At 31.1% G+C, this 14,961-nt stretch overlaps 3 protein-coding genes across 5 annotated transcripts in view; 2 read left to right on the forward strand and 1 right to left on the reverse strand.

The window, feature by feature from the left end:
• The window catches only part of LOC144855350 (uncharacterized), a 52,190-nt gene extending 47,703 nt beyond the window's left edge, over nt 1-4,487 (forward strand). Inside the window, exons 16-17 of the mRNA XM_078713186.1 lie at nt 434-802; nt 916-4,487. Of these exons, the coding sequence (XP_078569312.1) occupies nt 434-802; nt 916-1,154 (608 nt within the window). The 3' untranslated portion in view covers nt 1,155-4,487. The remainder of the gene's footprint in view (nt 1-433; nt 803-915) is intronic.
• Nucleotides 4,488-5,009: 522 nt separating this feature from the next.
• The window catches only part of LOC144855353 (GRAM domain-containing protein 4-like), a 100,818-nt gene continuing 90,866 nt past the window's right edge, over nt 5,010-14,961 (forward strand). Inside the window, exons 1-13 of one of the 3 annotated variants that reach the window (XM_078713189.1) lie at nt 5,010-5,035; nt 5,389-5,532; nt 6,161-6,266; nt 6,751-6,883; nt 7,255-7,313; nt 7,710-7,860; nt 8,322-8,347; nt 8,498-8,589; nt 9,851-9,942; nt 10,255-10,303; nt 10,444-10,562; nt 10,905-11,014; nt 11,525-11,679. In XM_078713189.1, the coding sequence (XP_078569315.1) occupies nt 5,401-5,532; nt 6,161-6,266; nt 6,751-6,883; nt 7,255-7,313; nt 7,710-7,860; nt 8,322-8,347; nt 8,498-8,589; nt 9,851-9,942; nt 10,255-10,303; nt 10,444-10,562; nt 10,905-11,014; nt 11,525-11,679 (1,224 nt within the window). In that variant the 5' untranslated portion in view covers nt 5,010-5,035; nt 5,389-5,400. Of the gene's footprint in view, nt 5,094-5,388; nt 5,533-6,160; nt 6,267-6,750; nt 6,884-7,254; nt 7,314-7,709; nt 7,861-8,321; nt 8,348-8,497; nt 8,590-9,850; nt 9,943-10,254; nt 10,304-10,443; nt 10,563-10,904; nt 11,015-11,524; nt 11,680-14,961 lie in introns of all 3 variants that reach the window. The other 2 variants (XM_078713188.1, XM_078713190.1) reach the window with 2 other exon arrangements.
• Nucleotides 11,761-14,961, reverse strand: part of LOC144856133 (uncharacterized) — a 39,830-nt gene continuing 36,629 nt past the window's right edge. Inside the window, exon 2 of the mRNA XM_078714099.1 lies at nt 11,761-13,234. Coding sequence (XP_078570225.1) covers nt 12,864-13,234 — 371 coding nt within the window. The 3' untranslated portion in view covers nt 11,761-12,863. The remainder of the gene's footprint in view (nt 13,235-14,961) is intronic.

Below are 14,961 nucleotides of genomic sequence, written 5' to 3' on the forward strand. Positions count from 1 at the left end.
TCGATTTAAACAAAATTTAAAATGAAAATTATACATAATGATCGTCGTTCTCATGGAAATTACATACTTGTTAAATTCATCAAATTTCAAAATAAACATTAAATTTTTCAGTAATAAGATTTCAAATTATACTTGTAATGTATACTTTAGAAACGGTCCTAAATCACTTTTTATTGTCATTTTTACACCATTTTTCACCTGTTCATTATGGTTCTATAATTTTTCAAATTTAAGGGATCATGCCAAACCTATTCTATGGCAGTTACTTCACTACCTACATTTTTTTAAATACTGCAAGATATGATTTTAGATTAGTAACTGCAGTAGGATAATTGGTTAATTTGAAGTGTGATTAACAGAATTATTAGTTACAATGTTTCCACTTTATTCTTGAGTTTAAAGTAATTATTACCATTTCTTTTATCTTTTTTAGTCCATGATGGCAGTAGCTTTCCACTTCTCAATCACTCACTGACCAATCAGAGTGCTTCAGCACCACACGTTACTATGGGATATCAATCAGAAATTGATCCATTGACTGCCCAGGACATGTACAAGGAACTCCCACAGCAGCAGGACAAACATCACAACCAATATCAATGTGCCAGTTATCCGGCTTTTGAGCCAGAGGCAACTGAAGGTGTGGCCAACTCGTTCCCAGGGATGTCATCAGGACCTGCGGGAAACCTGACAGATGACTTGCATCCTCCGTCCAATCCTCCGAGTTACGCGGAATTGGTTAACAAAAACTTAAGTGAAAAACAGTATTCAAATAACCCAAAGGATTGTCAGAAAAAAACTGGTAGGTTTAAATTCTAAACTTATTTAATTTAATTAATTTATTTAGTAATATTATTACAAGTTTTTTGAGGACCAGTCAAATAATTAAGTATATGAATTTATTTTTCTTTTTAGAATTGACAGCAAATGGACACTTACCAAATAGTAACTTATCAGAAGTAAAATCACCCAAGCATCACATATCACCGTTACATCAACACAAGAAAAGCACTGACAAGCCACAAGAATTTATCCCACAATTTAACATTCCAACCTGCCAAGCAACTCCTAACGAGCACTCGCAACAGTTCAAAGGTCGGCGGAATGTTCCACACTCGCAAACAAACGGTGTGGCAACATCAAGTAACGTGTAGATTACAATTATACCTGTATGGTTTAGTGTGTATGAAATTTGTCCCACAATGCATCACCCAAAATGGTTGCTTAGCAACATTATGTCCATATGTGATTTTTTAAAATTGAATTAAAAAAATTAAATGATAATCTAAAGTTGCATTGAATTTTGGAAAAATTAATTTAATATAGAAATTTGTGTACATTAAATGATTTTACGCAAGTATGTTTGATTAAATGCTGTATGTAAAATGTAGTACAAAATACAATGCAATTTGTAGACGTATATGTGTTTTGGGTGCAAGGCTTAGCCAAAGCATTTTATTTACTTCTCCCGATAAAGCATTCTGTAAATTATTGTATATTTGGTCTGTAAATAGAGCTAGTATGAAGTTGTATCTTGCAATGCTTGTACGATATATGCCACCGTGAGAGTTTGAGAGCGTGTGTCAGAGTAACAAATAGTGCAAGAATTATATAAATTGAGTGAAGGAGAGAGAGAGAGTGACGAGTGAATTAGAATTTTAAAAAGCAATATATTACTAAGTTCTGTCCGTAATTGTTGAGTAGCTAATAGATATCTATACAAAATTGGATACAAGTCTTGTTCCAATTAAAGACAACTTTGTGGGTTGAACGTCTGATTATTCTCTACATTGTAATTATTTTAATTATAATGTTAGTTATAGTGTGTGAGGGGAGGGGCGTAATTGTGGGCTTTAAATATAATCACTTCAATCATATGCTGAATTATATTTGTTTTTAGTCGGGATAAGACTTGTGGTCTTTAATTGCAAACAAACCTGTATTGCAATAAATATGAAATTGGTTTCCAACAGCATTTTACCATTCTTTAGCAAACTTGTAGCATTATGACATAAAAAAAAATGCTATTTCAAATGTAATCCCACCCCAGCTTACCCATTACCCCAGCTTACCCATTACCCTCAATTAAGCATTTAATCAGAAATTATTGACTTTCTAATATTGTAATCTTAAATCATTCGCTCTTTATATTTCATAAAATACTTGTTATATATTGTGAAAGATAACATTGTGATATCAACTAGTTATTAGTCTATTATTCTTCTTATTGAGAATTTATAAATGTTATTGAAAGTCTTTTGAAATTTAATCTTGTTGTGTAGAAAATACCATCAGTTTTGAAAAAGAATTGTAGAAGTTTTCAGTGCTTATACAAAGTGATCGTTTTGTGCATCCAACAGTATTTTTAATCAGCAATTAAGGTATAAGAACTAAGTCCACTTTGATAGTGGTGATATTTTAGGCTTGATAATAGCATGTTTGTACTTAAGCAAGATTTGAACCCAAGAGATTGAGATTGAAAGGCAACCACCAATCAAAAGTGCCACTGAGGATTTGTGCATTTAACGTACATGACACTTTTAAACACAGCATCTAGAGCTTATACTTTATTTTACATGCCAATGTTCTCCAATTAAATCATAAATCAACCATTTTTCTAATCGATATCCAACGGATTACTACATTTTGATGTCATTTTTATTACTTTAGTAGAAGATCGTGTGTGACTATTTTAGACGGATGATTAATTACAAGAAATAATCAATATTATTTTTATATTAAAAATATGAAATTAGCGCAAACAATGCCTTATTATGACATGTTCAGCGTTCAAAAGACATTATGTTATAACCTCTAGAAAAATCGTGTGAATAACCCATTGATTTTCAAAATTGTTTTTCTGGAGTTTATTTACATCGGGTAATAAATTGTAACATGCATTCATTTACAAAATCATAAAGAAGCAGAGCGAGATTACACGCTGCTGTTTCTGAGCCTGCTCTTGTACAATTAGGCAATTGGGTCAGAGACCCCTAAAGGCAGACCAGTTCCTTTGTCATATTGCGCCTCAATTCGTAGTAATTTTTACAACAAAGTACTAGCGAAGATTGTCTGCAACAATTTCAGGTATATTGTAAAAATATTCTCGAATAATCCTTTTAAAGAATACTGATTTATTAACCTCGATCCCGTCAACATTTCACAACGGTTTTTCAACAAATTGAATTTTGAAAAATTGTGCTAATTTTTGCATTTATCAAATTCAATAATGTAGCCCCTTGTCAATTTTCTCATGGATATTTTATTACATCCATCACTTTAAAAATTGGGGACTTGTCGATCCGCTTTTCGGACAAAATTTGTCTTCGCTTCAGTACCACCAGTGTTCCTTTTTTTGTTCTCGAAAATTGAAATTATTTCAAAAGTGACAAATATAAAAACGTTCATATGAAACATATTACCACCGGAGATCGTTTCTGTCAGTACAACGGTTACAACACAAACAATAACAACACAAAAAGTACAATGTATTAGTTTAATTTATTATATTATTTCAGCTTCGGTAATCGCGTTAAGAAATGCGTAACTCGCCGATTCGCCACTAAACACAATTCAATTATTCTCTTATATCTGGTGGATGTTGCTATATCGAAATATTAATTTGATTTTTATTGCACGATTTAACTCGAATTGTGCAATATTCGAAGACGTTAGCATTTGTAATTATATGAATTCAATGAGCTATTAATAAATAGATATTCAGTCAGTGATAATGGGAGATAGACTTCGCAAATAATTATTCTCCGTGTAACTAAACTCGCGTTACATTACTATTTAATGATTCAACTCGCAAAATTAATTTCTAATTCGTTATTAAACATTTTACTGAAAGAATGAATAACCGATTATTAATAAATATTTTTTTTAAATTGGCTATTTTTTGGTAATTTGAATATTGTAATCGAATATAAAATATGCGATGATGGACGTTCGCATGATCGAAACGAAATAATCTTTTTACTAATTTCCCCCACGTAATATAAAAATGTGTAATGCGACGTACGCAGTACATTCTATATTATTACACCGTAATGCATTGCGTGTTGAAATATACCAATGCCACGCCCGACACAATTAACATATTGGTTTTTCTTGTGTAGTGGAAACAAACAGAATATATATTACAAATATTTGCGCTTGTATATATATAACTTTTGCGCAAGAAAGATTTTCAATAATTCGGTTAACTCGTAAATCATGAAAGTGGGTGTGGTAGGTTGGGATGGGCGGACGGGCGGGGGACGATAGAATACCATGTCATAATGTGTTGCTATGTGCTAATATTTTTCTTAAATAAAAACATTATTCAACAATGTTTTAATGTTGTATAATGTACGTCGCATTCGACCCTTTTAAAGCTATAGATAGTAGTGAAAATGTATGTGTTTAAAATGAAATACAATATTATGTAGAAAGAAGCTACAGTAATCAAAATGTCAAATGAATAAAAATGAAAATATCTGTTACACGTTTGTCTTGTTTTATTTCTGTTCATTTTCTGTCTCTTCGGGCAATTTGTGATGTATGGCGAATGTTTTACGCGATATTGTTGCATTAATTTAACATTATTGTACGAGTGTACATGCATGAAGATTCGTTTACAATATTAATTGTCACAAAGAATGAATTGGTTGGTTGGTTTTCTTATTATCTTTATTTTCAACAATCGTCATCATCCGCGCGCATCGTATTCATCATTTAAATATATTACTTTTATCATCTTCCTTATCGTATCATCACTTAATATTTTTATCGTATACAATGTATCATTCATAACCATAATCATTATTATATCATATCATTCGTATATGTATTTGTATTGTACATATATGTATTTGCATAATACGCACGCGATGAGTAAAGCTGTCAGTATATTTTAAATAGAAAAGAATACTTTTCAACCCCCTCGCATCTTGTGTCAGCGTTCCATATTTGTTCACGCTTGAGTAAACAGAAGCACGCCCTCTATCAACATGCCCATTTTTTTTAAGGGGACATGCAAAATAAATGAAATGTGCGTATTTTAACTTTCTAAATCTTGTTATTAAATCTTGTGACAATTAATATACCTTGTGAGTTTGTATAAATAATAATATTGTAATAAATAATACGTATAGTCATATATGAAGTTAGGCTAGGGCCTTAGTTAGGCCTAATAAACAAAACAGTGAACCGCATCACTGACTGACCGACCAGGCTACATTATCAAGACCCCTGGCCGGCGTCATTGTTACGGTGAAATAACATGGAACCAGGAGCCTACACTTTTAGAAACCCATTCCAGCCTAATTCTCTCAACCAAATTGTAGTGCATGTTTTTATCTCTATGGTAATATTGTAAATTTCATAAATAATCCTGTTTTTCAGAAAAGAAAGAAAATGTCATTAAGGCATGCTTTACGCTCCAAATTTCGACCGAATGCGAACGAACGGAATGACCAAGGCGCTTCCATGCAAGAATCATCTGAGTATGGAGACGAAGGACAAGTATCTGTGGGTGATACGGATACGGTAATTTGAAAGGTCACATTGCATATCGGTCGCCGTCACAGTGTCCATTCGTATTTGACGCCTGTGTATGGAATGCCCAAATTCATGGTGCTCCACCAATGTCAAATATTTATCATCTTCATACATATGCCAACCCTCCCGTTTTAAATGGGAGACTCCTATATTTTTGACTCGTTTTCCGGTCTAACATCGTGCTCCCGGTTTTCCACACTTTCTCCCGGATTACAATTTTATGTATTGTGTTTACATTCAAGTAAATTTACAATATTTAAACCATTTGTTATCTATCATTACTGTTAATAATCAATGTATACATTTTATAATTAATATTTTTTGTAAAAATCACTGCACTATACACGTTATTATGGTTATTATTATTTATGATACGATTGATTGTTCACAAGAAACAAAAAAACATTTTTTTTAAATAAATGCCTCATCCTATTCGTTATACCCACCTATTCCCTTCCTTTACCATTGAATGCCATTTCATTTGACATTTTCTGTTTATAAGGATGGACTTTGTATGGTAATATAACTGTATAGGCCAATAATACATCAAATTTTTTTAGCGAATACTGCAATTCAATACTTAAATATTCAATAAAAAAATGTCAATTTCTTTTAGTTGACTGATGAATGGCATAACTTTGACGACAGAGGAGTGTTTGAAATGCAGCTGTCAAACCTGCAAGAGCAATTGGTGGCTACAATGATTTCTAATCAAAAACTTAGTAAGCAAAATATAACAGCACATATCATTTCAGAAAAAGTTTTCCTTGTCATTTTTAAGTTAAAAACTCTTTTAAAAGTGAAGTGTTAATCAGGCCTTGTCTTTTGAAAATCATAGGTGTGCTACAAATTGCAATCCTCAATACATTCAGGTGTGCTGTAGGTGTGCTGTTTGTATTTTGGTGTGTAAATTTAAGCGTGTTGTAAATCGCATTCCTCAAGGGCAGTTTAGGAGTGTGTTAGGTGAGTGATCGCACTTGATCGCCTTAAAAGACAAGGCCTGGTTAATTCTTGGTTTTAAAAGCTCAAACTAGTTGGACAAAAAAACTGTGATTTGCCCAAATATAGTAGTGATATGACATCATCGTGTCCATATATGGGCACATCACATTTTTTTGTCAAATAAAGTTTGATAGTGTAGACAGAGCTTTATTGAAATATATATTGGTCACATACATTTATGTTTTTCATAATTTCATTTTAAAGCCAAAGAATTGGAACAATTAAAAGAAGAAAAACATGTTGATCAACTTTATAAACAACTGGAAGAACAAAAGATGAAAAATGATGAATTAAATGCAAGAGTGTTGGAACTAGAAGAGACCTCAATGAACGAAAGGTGTTGTATTAATTAACATATTCTAACATCATTAAATACTTCAACAAGTTGTAACATATTTTAATCTCCTGATTTATTACATGTTTCATACTTGCATAATAAACATTGTGAAATCTCATGAAAAATTATTGTTGTTATTAGCGTTTATGTTATTAACGTAATGTACTGTCATTAGGACAGAATTAACATACTTGGAAAATCTTGGAATAAAAAACATGCCTCTCACTGGTGTATTTTTTCAGGGGACTCTTGGGATTTTGCCTGGTTACAAGTTGTTACTTTTTTGCAGATGTGAGGTACTGGTGTAGATGATCAAATTAATTGATTAAAAATAATTTAAATTTGTGTTTACTGTTTCTCTTGTTATCTAGACTGTCTGATGAGGCTGATGGACCTAGAAGAGAAAATCTTATAAACACCGAAGAAACAGGTATCTTAAAGAAGTAGTGTCTAGCATCCTAGCATTGGCTTATAATTGTGTGTCTAGCATCCTAACATGGGCTTATAATTGAGTGTCTACAAATGCGGTGGGCTTATACAAACATATCTGCCAACTCTCACGGATAATTTGTGAGTCTCGTGCATGAAGGCCGATTATTTATGTCTCGCGCATCCATAAAAATATTCAGAACTATTTTGGAGGAAATAGTTAAGGACTATAATTAATTTGAGCCTAATTAGCCTAGGCCTATGTTTATTTGTATTTTATTGTTGATGTAGACTACAGGAAAGCCTAACTCAACATAGACGATGATTTTTTAATATAGATGGCGCTAAATACAATTTTAATGTAATGTGTCGCTTTTTTATTTTGTATAACTTTTAGGCTCTTTAGAATCAACGCCTAATTCCAGTCGTGGAAACAGGTTGTACAGGTGGATGGAGGACAAGATTTTGACATTCCTGCAGGATTTTTCTGATGATAGTGATCTTGAAGAGGTAACCCCTACAATTGAGCAAGAGTTATCTGTACGAAAGTGAGTTATACTTTATAAAACATGAGCGTGGTATCAAGTCAAGATATTGTAGGGATAAACTACAATAAGATTAAGTTCCTCTCTCTCTCTCTCTTGAAACCTTTTCCGACATAACACTTTCCGCGATTTGTTTCCATATTTTTCTGGTATGGGCAGGATGGTTTGTTATTGTGCTAAAATCTACATATTTTTCCTTTTAAATCTTTTTATTTGGTTTATCCAGTTTTCTGTTGTTCTTCCTGGTGGTCCTTTTACTTATGTAGGCTAAATTAGGATAGGATAAATTACATGTATTTTATCTAGAGTTTCCTGCCAAGAAGTAATGAAATATTTAAACAATAAATAATATTAAAGCATTTGGCTTAATGCATCCTTCTTACACAATGCATTTATTATATTAACAAATACTTTTATATTATGTTGTGTGCAATAAACCTTTTTCATCTTTTTTTTTTTTTTAGATTAAAAGAAAATTTGAGGAGATTTAGTAAGTTTAATCATCCACTACTTTGAATAAAAATACCAAAACAAAAAATGACATATGTGTTTAATATCAAAATTAAATTAGTATTTTTACTATATAATCCCCTTTTCCATTTGTCAATATTTTCATAAAATAATTTATGTCCTTTTTCAGAGTTGGGAGCTGGACCACCAATGTTGTACTTAAAGGTTTTATCTGCGTTGATGTCGTGGCAATCCCCTGCCTCAACATTTATTGCGTTTATGGTGAGTTTAAAAATTAACAGACATCAGTAAATTAACTACATTATTTATGTAATGTAGTATTAATCCAAAGGCAAATTACTGAACAAAATGACAATTCTGTGGGTATCAGTGGCTGGATCTCAATGGAGATACAAAATACGCAAAAAGCTAAATCAAAAGGATAAAACAGCCACAAAAAATTGCAGAGCTTTTAGGCTTTATCAGTGCAAATCATGTACTATTAAGTTTTTTGATCAATCATAATTATTTTATTTTAAAACTACAATGGAATCAAATATGTGGCAAAGTGGGTACAGGTTTTATTATAAAATGTATGCTGCTCAGAATGGGTAAGCTCATATATGTATGTGATCCGAGAGTTAGCGGTAGTTGAATCTTGTAAATCAATTTATTCAAATCTCGGTAAGACTGTTAATGAGCAGATTGTTAAATTACAGTTTTGTTTCCTTTCACTCTGTCCGTGGTACCCAATTATGCCATAATCAATTCCCATTGATTTTAATTGTCTTTATCTGTGTTAATACACACATATATATTTATAGGGAAAACAATTACATAACACAAAGAAAGAATCCACAAAAAATGTAACTCAGACACCCAGTTGTAGACACCCAGGCCCATTAAAGACAAAACCGGAGACGGAAAAAACATTAAGATGAATTTTAATTTACATACTTATTGCCCTTGACATTTCTTGTAATATATAATTACACCCTATATAACATTGTACAATATTCTTGTCATTAATTCCATCTAGTCATGATTATTTTTATGGAAGTGTAATTATTAGAAAACGTTAATGAATATGAGTTGTGTAGTTATCAATATTATTATGTGTCATAGCTTTAAATAGGCTATGAAAGCAGTCAAGCATGTCCGACATCTGTGCATGATTAAAAACTTAACAAAATTGATATAAGCGTACACATACACAGTTTATCATAAGTTCTAAAACTTTTTTACAATAAATATATTTTTGGTGCATGTACAGATGTTTTGTTTTTTTGTAGTAGTACCAGATAATTCTACTAAACTCAGTCCATGTCAATATATTTAATTTTAAATTACTTTACACTTTCCTTAAACAATTAACTCACCATTGTGCTACCTCAATTTAATGAAGTGGCATAAGTGGCTAACAGGTCGTATCGGACCCTAAATTGGTGACATACTGTACTACCTAAATATGGTGTACTGTTATTAATAATAAATAGATTTAAGATAACAGTATATAAATTAATTGGATTAATTTTCTTTTTAGCTGTACATGTATGCCATCTACAGTGGCTGGTTTCTCACTGTCCTGTTTGGTTTAATTCTCTGGCATTTCTCAAAAACATACTTAATATCCAGGTAAGAATTATCATTATTTTTTTACTTGCTCAATGAATACAAAGCAATGAATGTTTGCGGCTAAAGTATATGTAGTTGTAGCAGTTTTAAATCTGATGTCCCAATACAAATCAATATAGGTTCTCTATCATGCACCTATTGGATATTTAGTTCTAATTGTCCTAATTAGTCATGTATATTAACTATCAAATATCTTTCAAATGTTTTTTGTTACAACAGTTCATAGCTAATTCTGTATTTCCATTTCTATCTAAGAAATCAATTTAAATCATGTCTATCATATCTCTCTTATTTGTTTCATTCTTTTTTCAGAGGTTGGAATATAGAGTTTTCTCTTTTGCCCTACCACACTATTGAAGAGGCAAGTTACGTTGTGCAACTTTTTTGTTACAACATTTTATGAATGAAAAACAGTCTTTTGTCAAGTTATTTATTTACTTTATGTTGCATTATTGCAAGAAGAATCTTTTTAACATGTTTTTTACTTTACTATTAATTCAGGATACTGAAGAAGAAAAATCATTAGGCATGCCAGACAAATTTCACCTAGTCTTACAGGTTGCAAAGAAGGCTCAAAACCTGCTTGGAGATGTCGCTGATGGTCTTGAAAAACTACAAAAGTATGATATTTATAGGCCTAACTGAAATCATGTTCATTGTAAATAATTACTGCTACACAAACTTATTGCATACAAAAAAAAATGATTTAAGGAAAATAACTTTTAAACTAATCTCATTCTCAACTTTAAAAACGAATTTGTGATATCTCTCCCATTTTTGTATTGTAGTCTCTTAAAATTCATTACAATTACCAATAATGGTTTTATCTGAATGTTTTAAAATACTTTTGTTTTGGGAACTGGGGTATTTTATATTTATTTTCTCCCCAAAAATATTATATTATATTGCTGCATGTTTCTGAGAAGTAAAGTAAAATGATGATGATGTTTTATATATTTTAGCTTAATATCATGGAGTGATGTACAAGTTACAAAATCTCTTTATAAAAATGTATGTGCTGGCTTTATATTATCACTTTTCGTTTCGGCTTCAACGCTTCTTACCTATGCAGGTGAGTGATTTTTTTGTTGTAACATCAGCAACATCATTATCAACAGCATCATCATCAACAACAAAAAAGATCATCATCATCATAACGTTAAGATCATCATCATTATTTTCATCATCATAACGTAAAGATCATCATCATTATTTTCATCATCATCAACGTAAAGATCATCATCATCATAACGTAAAGATCATCATCATTATTTTCATCATCATAACGTAAAGATCATCATCATTATTTTCATCATCATCAACGTAAAGATCATCATCATCATAACGTAAAGATCATCATCATTATTTTCATCATCAACGTAAAGATCATCGTCATTATTTTCATCATCATAAACGCAAAGATCATCATCATTTTCATCATCATCAACGTAAAGGTCATCATCATCATATCAACAGCATCATCATCAATGTAAACATCATCATCATCATTATCGTCATCATCATCTTTGTAAACCTTTTTTCTATTATATATAAAACTTATTTTTTCATTGCACTTTTAAAGGTGTTTTTATTGGCGTTAAGTTATTTATTACCAAAAACCTGTATCGAAAATATCCTCGTCTGAAACAGAAGTATGACACGACAGCTGAGATGTGGAAGAAGCTGCCAACGAACGAACAAAAAGTACAACGCAAAATTGTTTCACAGAGAAGACAGGTAATAAATTTAAACAATTATCTTTTATTTCAGCTATTATTGAATGCTTTTCCTGACAATTTGTTGAATGTTTATTTCATTTAATATATATTTAGGCACATAGAGATAAAATTATGATTTATTTTAGTTATTATGTGATAAACCCTTTACAATATAGATGTATACACTACACTATTATAAACTTTTTAACATAACTTAATCTAATAATGATAACATAATCGACTGAAACTATATATGTACTGTACAAATGAAAAGTATGATCAAGAGGGACAAACAAGCTTAGTTAGTTAACTTAAGCCCATATATGGACATGATGATGTCATATCACTACCATACTTGGGCACATCACACTTTTTTGTCAAAATAGTTTGATAGTGTAGACAGAGCTTTAAATGTAAATCAAGTTGTGATCGGCCTTTAGTGATGATCACATATTATAACATAATATATAATACTAAATTACATTTATTAATATATAATACTAAATTAAATTTATTTAAATATTGTTCAATATCAAAGAATGCTTTATTTTTACTAACATTGAAAAATAAAATATATAGAATAAAACAAATAATAGGACTAAAAATTACTTGGAATTCCCCCAAATATACATAGTTCCCCAAAATATACATAGTACAAGTAATGTAAATTTAGACTACAGACTTCCTTTATTGGAAATAATGCTTTATTTTCACTCGCATTGAAACATGCCAAATATAGAATATAATATAGAATAACAATTATTTGGAATTCCCCATCATTATATACATATTCTGCAGTAATGTGAATTTAGATTGTATACTGTACTTCCTTTATTGGATGATAAGGAAACCACAAGTTGATTTTATCTCTTTTTTATATTGGTTATTAAGCAATACTTAACAAAAGAATTGTTCACACTGCAATTAACAAAGATTTTACAGACCTGATAGGGAAAATTTGCGGTTTTCAACATTGACAATATGTATTTAAAAGCACTAAGATATGCTTGGTTAAATAATAACTTTTACTGTATTTATCCTTTTAAATTAGTGCACCTATTTTGCTTCCTTAAACCAATCCTTACCAAAACCAAATTCTATTATATAAACAAATTACATACATAGTTGCCCTATTAACACATTCAACTGTATTAAATATAATTCAGGTCAGTTAGTGGCATTTCTGTGTTTTTACTTGATAAATTAGACACCTTCATATATGTTATTTTCAACCATTACATGGTCATCATCTGATGGACATTCAGACTCCTTATCTTGCTGCATATTGTTATTTCTCAAGTTTCCATTCTGTGATTCTGTAACTTCAAATCCACCTTCATATATGTTATCAACCATATTGCCATCTTCTGATGGACATTCAGACTGCTTATCTTGCCGCATATTAGCATTTCTCAAGCTTCCATTATGTGATTCAGTAATGTCAATCACACCTCCATAAATGTTGTTTTCAACCATTACATGGTCATCATCTGATGGACATTCAGACTCCTTACCTTGCTGCATATTGGCATTTCTCAAACTTCCATTCTGTGATTCTGTAACTTCAAATCCACCTTCATATATGTTGTTATCAACCATACCATTGTCGTCTTCTGTAACTTGCTGTAATTTGGAATTTCTCATTGACTTTGGAACTACCTGAGCATATGTGTCACTTCTATTGCGTGTGTCAGATGATGTCTTTAGATCTTGCTGTATCATAAATTCTGGTTGATTCTTTGAAGCTGACAAATGATACATGGGGTTAGACTCTCTGTATAATCCCTTACTTTTATTGGAATACTTCACATGCACTTCATCGCCATTTGTTGTAGACTTTCTTTTTCCAGCTTGTTTCTTCAAGACAACACAAATTAAAAACAATAGAAGACAAATACAAATAACAGCTGGAATAGCAAATAGATATATTATTATGCTGACTTCACTAGAAGATTCTTTAGTGCCATTGGTAGAGGTTGTGTTTCCATCTGGTGTTGGTATTGTTGTCTGAAATGTTTCCTGTACTATACATGTCATAACATCCTCCATCCATGTGACCCTACATTGGTATGTTGCATTTAGATCTTCTTGTTGAAGATCAAAGGCATAGTCTAATTCGTATTCTGTAAATCTCAAGTTACTATAATATGTTACATTTCCATTCCAAACCATGACTTCATTTCTCCACCATTCAATGCTTATGGTTGGATAACCTGGCTGTGTTGTACAGGTCAAGGTAACATTTTGTCCAATTAAATCACTCTGGTAACCAGTAGAATTACAAAGAGGGTATGGTGCTGGTGGTGGATATTCTACTGACAAAATGACAAAACCAATTGTATCTATTAATTCATTACCAGTACTAGTTACTTCACATCTATAAATATTTAAGTGTATAAAATGTTCAAGCCCTCGTGTAATGGTTAATGTAAATTCAATTTCATTGAAGTGGTTAAGTGAAAATGCCAATGCTTCTTCTCCAAGGTCAGAGGTCAGTAGTGTTCCATTTCTGTAAATCTCTGTTTCTGTTTCATCTTCAGCATATCCATCCATTTTTCTATACCAGATGATGTAATGTTCCTGCATAAAAGTTTGATCAGTACATTTGAAGTCAATTATATCACCTTCAGTGGCATCAATAATTTTGTTTAATTTTCCTGTCACAAGTCGTCTAGATTCCTCTTGATTTGTTTGCAATATATTTGTTATAAGTGAAATAATCCACAAAATATCAACAAGTCTATCTCCCACCATGATTGAAGTTTGTAATAATCTAATGCTCATATTGTCAAACTAAATATTAGAAATTAACTTCCTTAAATGGAATATTCCATTAATATAGAATTTTTTTATTTTGCTTTTAAAATAAATATTTCTGGCCAAAAATATGTTGTAAATAATTATTTTTTGTAAACAATTTTTAAAAAAAATTCCTATGGGTATTAAATGTTATTGATTGGTTATTTATATTAAAGTACAGTATGAATCTTTTTACCTGCAAAGAACTGTTTATATTTTGTCTAGAAAAGAATATACATATCAAAAGTATCATATACTTTAGTGAGCCTTTTATATACCTTTGTTAACCTTTGTAAATACAATGGGTCTTAGAAATAGTGTTACGCCCCACCTGGTTAATTCTCTCAGTTATGACATCATTGACATGTTTGCTCATTTGGTATATTATATACATAAACATGCTTTATACAATAGCTGTAGACATACAAGTCTATGAAAACAAAGGACACTCCAATTATACATGTGCAGTGTTACTGTAAATTTATTTATCAATAGTCGTTTC

The sequence above is a fragment of the Antedon bifida genome, chromosome 11 (assembly GCF_963402885.1).
Source record: "Antedon bifida chromosome 11, ecAntBifi1.1, whole genome shotgun sequence".
Classification (NCBI taxonomy): Eukaryota; Metazoa; Echinodermata; class Crinoidea; order Comatulida; family Antedonidae; genus Antedon; species Antedon bifida.